General features: G+C 37.7%; 1 protein-coding gene across 1 annotated transcript in view; it reads left to right on the top strand.

Annotated features, from left to right (window-relative positions):
• PTEN (phosphatase and tensin homolog) overlaps positions 1-8,914 on the top strand; it is a 72,393-nt gene that overhangs the window by 10,090 nt on the left and 53,389 nt on the right. The window contains exon 2 of the mRNA XM_019507752.1: positions 8,719-8,799. Within this exon, the coding sequence (XP_019363297.1) occupies positions 8,719-8,799 (81 nt within the window). The remainder of the gene's footprint in view (positions 1-8,718; positions 8,800-8,914) is intronic.

Genomic DNA, 8,914 nt, shown 5'->3' with positions numbered 1-8,914 from the left:
AAAAAAAAAAAAAAAAAAAAAAAAAAGTAATTGCCTTAAACCTATTAATGTCACTTAGTTTTCATAAACAAATATTTGGAATCTAGGTGTTGCCAGATTTGTCTGTCTATGTAAATTTAGTTCCGTATACTAGTCTCAAATTATCAGAAAAAAATGTGGAATGAAATAAAATTTGTGTCTTGTAAGATGGCTATACAGAGGAATAGAAGTTGCAGGAAGAATTGTGATTTTTTTTTTGGTTCTTTTTTAACTGCTTGACTGTTAGGTTTTTATTTTATGTTGTATATCTTCAAATGAAAAAAGAGCTGGACTTTTTAAGAATGAAAACGCATAATCCACCTCAATTCTGCCATGGAAGACTATTTCATATGTTTTGCATTCTTCCTTTTGTCTGTCTTGGCTTCTGTCTTGGGAGGAAGCTATGTTGTTGCTAATGGTAGAAAAATGTATGAACACGAATTTTACTAATTGAAAATTCCTAAAAATGCCTTCATTATAAAATATTTGCCATCCAGTCTGGTAAATTATTTTAATTTTATTTAATGAAAGGTTTTGATGTCTCTTGGAACAGCTATAAAATTAAGGCTTGCCTATATTCAGTTCTGTGCTGGGAGCAAAAATGCAAAAGTTTATAGATACGTCATCTTGAAAAGAGCAAAAATGTAACTTTCTATTCTATCTTTTCCCTAAGATAAACTATTAGCATAACGTCTACCATGTATGCATAAATTCAAATTCTGCTATGACGGTAGGTGTAACTCAGTAGATAAGAGCATTGCTGAGAAACTGAATCTCTTGAAGTGGCTCCTTGTCTGATAATGCACTCTTTAGAGGTTCTAGATTGCTGCTTCTGCATTCAGGTCAGTTTTCAAATTGCCAGGCCTGTGAAATCACCCTGAGATCTGAGGGCCAAACTCCTTTAACAGGTGTTACCAACTGCCATATTTAGCAGTACAATTTTACTGTGTTGGTTATACCTGTTTAACCTAGTGTCCTCAAATAATCCTTTGTGAAAATTACTGATTGTAGTGGCCTTACTTTGTTGCAGCTAGCTGAAATCCTATGTAAAATCTAATACGTTATAAGGAATAGAACACGGCTTTCTTACTCAAGCTGTTTCTGACTTGCAGGGCTAGTAGGAATAAAAAGTAATGTGACTTGAAAGGTTCACATCTTCAACTGTATCTAGATGCTCCATCAGTGCCAGAAATGTTTACAGAGACTTGGTTGTTGTGGTCCCATTCATACTTCCTTGTAGTACTGAAAATGTGGACCTGAAGTTAAATAAAAAATCAAGGCCCTGTCCTTCATTCCCTTCCAGGTGCCTTTTAATTGCTCTTTCTTTGAATTCCTTTCTTCTGCATTAATTATTTGAAGACTACAGTTGTACTGTTGCATGGTTTGTTAAAGACTTTTCATTTTTATTGTTTATTTCTCTTGGTGTTGAAGGCAACTAGTTCATGAGCTTAACATCAGCAACCACTCTTTAGGGGATTTGTCAGACAACCAGAACAGCTCATGTGCCATCATGCATTATGTCCTTTTTTTGTCCTTCACTCTCTGAAGTATATTGCAGTTAGAAGTTCTGCACACCCTGTTCTCAGACTTCAACATGTAATGGAGTGGAGTAAACCCAACCCCCCTTACGTAGCGCTTAAAGCAAGAAAATTGCTATCGACAGTTTGTTCTATGTTGATCCAAAATTAAAAGTTAATACATAGTTTTATTTCAGGAAGATTCTTTATAGTTTATATCAGTTTTGTAAACTAATTAGGGTGTGTCCTGCTTAGAATGCAAGTATAGTGGTGTTTATGCTTAAATTATAAGATGAAAGTTTCAGTTAAATGGCAAAGTATTGTAACTGAAGAAAAGAGGCACTAAAGGGTTAAAGATGTGTTGCTAATAAATCACAAAATTGTTCCTTTAGAAAGCCACATTAGAGGCTGTCTCTTCTTGTCGTTTAAGGCACAGATGGTAGAGCTGGCAAAGTGCAGCTGGCTGGTTACAAGGAATCCTCCTTTGCTTTCTGTAAAACTTTCTTCCTGTTCATTTCCTTTCTACTTCCTGATCATCCAGAGTTAGAGAAAAATAGCATGCTGGTTTTGTGTACCAAACCAAGGAAGAGGAATGCAGTCTCTAAATAAGGGAGTGTGTGTACTGGGTACGCTTCCATGTGCACCAAAAGGCTTCTGTGGATGCTTGCCCAGTGAAACTCAATGTATTTTTGGGGGGGTGTTGCCAAGAAAACTGTACAGAAATTGGGTGGGACCTTTGAGATATGGCCAAACTGCTTTTAAAATCTGTTCTAGCAAATTACTTGTTTTATTCCAGTACCATTATTTCTCTCTAAACTCTGTCAAACTGTCTAGTAAGTCACTTTCCAGAAGAACTGTTCCATTCCTTGAGGCAAGAATTTTTTGTGGTATCTTTTATTTGACCAGCTGCATAATTGAGAGAGCCACTGGACAGGCTTTCTGGCATCAAGTGCCCTTCCTCAAAAAACTTCTGACTCATGTATGCTGCCTTGGACTGTCATGCTAGAACAACATTGTATTCCTGCTATTCCATTTCTTGCCATTTTAAAGATTTGTATAGAATAAAATGAAAAAGTGTGATGTTAGTGTATGTACTATGTTTTAAAGGTTCATTATAGTCTTAAGTGCATGGATGGATACATGCAAAGCAAAGCTAATCTAAATCCAGTCCTGAAATTGGGTCTAACAGGTTCTGAAAGTTACAGGCAGATTTTGAAAAGTAAAATTAGATATGACTATAGAGAGGCCTTGAAAACCAGTACTATGGTTAATGGAGATGATTTACTTCTGGCAGTGAGTTCTGCATGGCATTCATTGCTGCTATTTTATCGGTGGGTTTTAGCTCTACAGGGATAAGACAAAATTTGAGTACTCTATATAGAGGATTTGCATACTTTGTACTGTGCTCCTTCACAGGTAAAATTATTAGTCATCAGAAAATCAAGCGGCTCTTTTGCACTGTGAAGCAAAACTGACAGTTTCAGGAAATGAGGATTTGGCTATCGTGCAGTGCTGGCTAATGCAATTTGTTTGGGACGCTATATTGTAACTAAGATCTGAGTCTGTGGTAGGTATTATTTCCTTTTTTTAGATCGTCTAAAGACCAGCAAGAGCAACACAACATTGCTTTTGGCATGCTTTTATTTGGAATGTTACAAACCATCTAACCAGTAGATGACTAGAGTTAACTCAAAAGGTAGCATACAGCCTTTCAATAGCATTTGTCAAGAATTGGAGCAGTCTTTTTAGGTTCTAATGATCTTGTTGCCTTCACTTTGAGTTTGAACAAAATTATGACCAGACGTGACTTTAGAAAGAATGAGTGCTTATATATGAACATAGAGACTGCTCCGACGTGCTGAAATTCTAACACATTGGCACAGGTTCAGTCTGGAGCATGGCAATTGCTGTGTTCCAGCAGCCTCCTGAGTCTCATGCATCAGCATCCACATGCTTAAAAATGGTGGTGGGATGCTTGAGCTAAAACTCATCGAACAAGCATCAGTTCAGGCACCCTGCCACCTTTTTTAAGCATAGGGGCGCTGGTACAGCAGACATGGCTATGATTTAATTAAAGCAGCTCTTGGAGCTGCTGTAGTTAAAGTGCTGCACCTCCCATCCCTAGAGCACATGTGAAAGTTCCCATTGGTGGCTTTTTGTAGTCTATTATGAGGAATATGTTGATAATTGTATCCAAAGTTTTCTTTATTTGGTTTTGTTAAATTAACAGCAATTCCTCTTTAAACATTTGTTCAAGAAGTAAAGATACAGCTGTGCCTGGTATGGTTTTTAAATATGTAGAACTTGTTCATTTGCCATTTCTAGGTAGTATTCAGCTCTAACCTGTAGCGGGGGGAGGTTTGAATAGTGTATTTTTTGTGTGTGAAAATCAATTCCTCAGGAAACCTAATGAATTGCATCTCTTTTAAAGAAAAATTAAATGGGAACTTTCCTCTGTTTACAAGTAAGGCTGTAGTTTTGTACGTTTGCTGTTCTTTTGGGGTAGGTTTGAGACAACTTAATAATTTGAAAATACTTCAGTGTGACCTTTTTGGCTTACTTTAATTAAATGTTGACTATATCCTTTTTCCTAATTTATTGGCATTGAGCATTATGACCTATGAAAATGCATTAAAATGAACATAATCTAAACCAAGGGTATCAAACTCATCTGTGCCACTATTGGATAAGGGGCATGTGGCTGGTCCAGAGAATGGATTAGGCCCACAGACCAGCTCTGCATGCCAGGGCCAGTACTGGCACGGTCACTGCCTGCCATGTGTACCCTGGACTGACCCCATATGGTGCATGCAGTATGTAGTGGTCCAGTCCCTGTGCACTGCATGTGGCACTCACACCAAGCAGGGCTGGTCTGTAGGCCTGATCTGGACTGCCCATGGATCCAGCATGCAGGGCTAGTTCAGTGTGGGTGCTGCATACAGTATGTGTACCAGATGAGCCCTTTGTGCTGCATGCAGACTGGTACATGGTGCAGTGTGCTAAGTCTGAGGCGCATGCTGCATGTGATGCCCAAGCCAGACTGGTCCTGCTCACTAGTTCTCATATGCAGAGCCAGCCCGGTGTGGGCACTGCATGCTGTGCATTCTCCAGACCAGCACCATGTGTAGTGTGCGGAGCAGGTCTAAGACCCACAGGCAGCACTGAAGGCTAGATGGTTGGGCTCCATGGGCCTAATCTTTTTGACACCCCTATTCTAAACACGGCCTCTCTACAGTTAAATTCAAGTGCAAGTCTAATAAAGAAAAACAAGATCACTTTTTTTAATCAATTGTGAAAACTAATGGCCCGTGGCTCTGTTTTTTGGGTTTGTTTTTTAACATCTCGAGTTGCTTTCCTACACAATATGCTTTAGGCTGTGGAAATGAACTCAGGGTTATGGAGAAGTTTGTTTGCTTGTCAAATTCAAAAATACCATTTCAAAAGATGGCAAGTAAGTGGCCTACAAATTATTTATGTGAATGGCTTTTTCCACTAGATCTGTTTTTCTTCCCCAAGAGGAAGCATCATTTTTCATTATATTGTTTGTTGTTATGACCTATATAGCTAATTAAAATTACACTGCCATGTTTAAGTTTGCCCCCACCCCCTTATAGTTTTCTAATGTTTAGTTGACACGCTGTATTTTAAACGTGCAGTATATTTCAGAGTTAGCATCTGCAGCTATCTTGGATAGTGAAGAAACCTGCCATAGTTGGAGATGGCAGTCTATAGGTTCCCATGTAGGCTATAGACAAAAGTACCTGCTCACAAACTTTCATCTGCTGTTAAATTTAAGTATGTTCCTGTAGCCATACAAATTTGTTTGTTATAACTTTGGCCCTGAATGAAACACATGCCTATAGAAGTAGGCAGATGTAATAGTTATGTTGTAACATCTTGTGTCAATTCTTACCTCTCTTCATACCCATAGATAGAAGTTTGTTTTATAAAATTAATGGTGTAGAGCAGCAAGGACAGTTTTACAGATAGGACACTTACAAATGCTCTAGTCCAGAGATGTTGAACATACGACCTGTGGACTCGATCCAGTCCACAGACCTGTTCTGTGTGGCATACTGGGCTATCTGCAGACATGGGTGTATCTAAGATTTTGAAAAGGGAGGTGTAGATAGTGTGGTATATGTAACACAGCAACTATTTTTCTCCAGTTCTAGAGAAGCTAGACACTTCAGTAATAGGCCAAGGTGCTAGCTCTATATTCAGTTTCAGATCAAAGCAAAAACAAATACAGCTATCACAGTGTGTACTAATTTGCTAGATTAACATGCAACAAACTAGACAAAAATAGTCTAAATAGTCAAAAGATATTGTATGATTAGTGCTGTGATCATTATAGGTAAATATATGCCTCATTCAAGTTTATAAAACAAAAGCTAGCCTTGAGAGCCTTGACAGTGCCTTTAGTGCTTAACTGTCAATCATTCTGACATCTGAGTTAATATTCACCTGAGTTAAGGTTTTTTGCTAGAGCTGAAAACAGTCTTCAGGGCTGTGAAATAGTAGAGAGATTACCTGGAATGGCTAACAGGCAGCACAACTGCCGAAGGAAGGATAGAGTTTGCATAGTGCAACATAAAGATCCTTCAAAAGGATAGAGGGTTGTTAACACCCATGAAGTGGGGACAGATAAGCAGGAATCAGGGAGCTGATAGTAAGCCATAAAGTCAATTGTCTCTCTGAACTGCTTGAATAGAAATGCTTCTGCCCCACCCCTCAGTCACTACTGCATTTTCTCCCCCACTTTCTCCTGATCTGCTACTGCAAGTTCAGGGACATGGCTAGGGGGAGTGGCCTGCTGCAGAATTTGGGGCCCTTAAGCCCCTACGTACTTGGCTGTCAACAGCAGGAGGGCAAACAATGTTAAAGTTGCAAACACAACACCAAGCTGATACAGCCCCAATTGCCCTGTGATCATTTGGCTCTGCAGCTGCTGCCTGGGAGAAACCCAACAGTCAGGATCCAGCCAAGAGACCTCTCTAGTCAGTGGAGAACTTTTCACTAAGTCTCCTTTTTTTAAGAACTCGTGTTGTTTGTAACTGTTGATTAGCTTGCACCTTGGTAATAGTATTTTTGGTTGGATGCTCAGTTTGTTCATCTTGGTATAGTTTTCTTGATGTCAGATTGCACCAGCTAGAAATCCCAGAAAATGTTTGGTTCTTATTTCACAGACAGAAAATGAAAGTGGTAGTAAATATTGAGGATGTTTTTCTTCCAATATGTAGATATTGAGCAATACAATATTGTGATTAGTTGAAGCAACATACTAGAATATATTGTTGAGTACCAGAAACTAGAATTCAAATGAGCGAGATGGCAAACCTGCTGAATTGAGACTACTTGTGACTTTAGGCATGGTGATCATAATCAGGTGTACATTGATATTTATTTAAAAAAAATCCAGGGATGAAGCATGTTGCATAAAAAAGTTTCTTCTATATACAGTTTTCATAAATTGAGAAATCTTTTAGGGGAAAGCTTTGGGCTTAGTTGTGCCATGACACAATGAATCTGTTTTCCTTGCTTTTTTTTGTTTTGAATGCCTATGTTTCAAGTTTCCATAAATGCAAATCTGTGTGTGATCTGCCACAGTAGTTTTTTATAGCTTCATTTTTTCGTGTATACTGGAGACTAAACATTTTTATGAGCAAAGGTGTAATTCTGAAACCGAAAACTAGACTTGTATGACTCTGAAACCTAGGAAGATGCTTGTTCTATGGAGTAGGCTTGTTTAAAAATAAGTTGGTTAGGTAACTAATTTGTTCAGGTGTGGTTTGACCAGTCAGATCTACTTTATTACATACTGAGACAAGGTTTTTCCTAAGAATAAAAAAGTAACAATCGCTAACAGAGAAAGCTAACTACTGCCATCTACTTACTGTTGTGGCTACTAATTCAGCATTGTTTATTACTATGTGAGGAGACAGTTGTAATTTCCATGCCAAGGAAAAATGAATGTGCTTAGGACTTGGTCTGTTATCATCAGAAAAAAAATTGAAGAAAATATTTGCAAGATATAAAAAAAAAAAAAAAAATCAGTATTTTATCTTTTGGCTAATATGTGATAAACTTCAGAATAAATGGCAAGACTTTATTTTTAATATTTGAGTGGTCAGTAAAAGCTTTAATTATAATATTTACTGATACCTGCAGAAATTTTATGAAGTTGCAGTAGTTTCTGCTTCATAGTACGTGTATTACCATACCTTCAGTGTTTGAATGTGATTTGGTCTATTGTGCGTAAACACACTTTTTATAACTTTTCACAAATTTTGGTTCTTCTGGTTCTATAGATAGGTAAGTCTGAAACCTGATACTTAAACTTAAGCAACAGCACATATCAGATGAGTTGATGTGATGTGTGGAAAGTTGTTTTGGATTGCTAGCACTTTAATCCTTTCTTCAATTTTGTTATTTATCTCTCTTGTATCTATTGAGCTAAAATCTCAATCTAAAAATATTGAAGTAGTGTTATTAGCTTTGTCCTTCTTGTTTCTAGCTTTAGTCATATAATTGGAAGAATACAGTGATATTGTTTAAAAGTGAGGAAAATATAAAGCCAGATGGTTAATTAGTAGCTATATTACAGTAACTTAAACGTTTTGTTAGTGGATTGGTCTTAAGTCTTCATGTAGAAATCGCGTTCAGTGAATGGTCTGGCTTCAGATAGCCATTCCTTTTTTTAAGCTTCCTCTGCTGCTGTCTTCTGTGTGGAACTCGGTAAATGCACTTTTCCTTGTAATATATCAAATATACTGTATATAGAAATTGTACTAGCCAGTATGCAAGACTTCAGTGCAGATACTTAAGAGCAGTTATAACAGTACTGATTTAAACATTTAAATGCATCTGAATGGTTCTTGCTTATTTGTTCATTGTCCAGCAGTATTTCTGAGAAGGGGGGTCATTTCTTCCTACCCCTCCCCTGCGGTTGCAACAAGTTCGTTCCAGACATTATATGCTCCAGGAGTGTTTATTTGGAATATTCTCCATCCCCTCATCCTCCTGGCCCTTTCCAGTAACCTTTAACTGTTGTTTTAAATTCCTTGCTATAGAAGTGGTTAAACGATTATATTTTGTTAGAGCCTATTTAATATTACGGTTTTTGTTGTAATTATGTGTATTATAAAACATTTCCAAATATTTCCTTAACTTGGATATTCAGATATTTATCCAAACATAATTGCTATGGGTTTTCCTGCAGAGAGGCTTGAAGGAGTGTACCGTAACAACATTGATGATGTAGTATGGGGAGGGGTGGGGGCAGTGAATGGATCCCCTGGATGGAGGTATTTTTTATCCCAGAGATGATTCTGGTTATGGTGCTGAGTATCAACTGCATGGCATGGAGGAAATATGCC

The sequence above is a fragment of the Gavialis gangeticus genome, unplaced genomic scaffold, assembly GCF_001723915.1.
Source record: "Gavialis gangeticus isolate Ggan-Ray unplaced genomic scaffold, GavGan_comp1, whole genome shotgun sequence".
NCBI lineage: Eukaryota > Metazoa > Chordata > Crocodylia > Gavialidae > Gavialis > Gavialis gangeticus.
The sequence above is the reverse complement of the archived record's forward strand: the minus strand, read 5'-3'. Positions and strand labels throughout refer to the sequence as shown.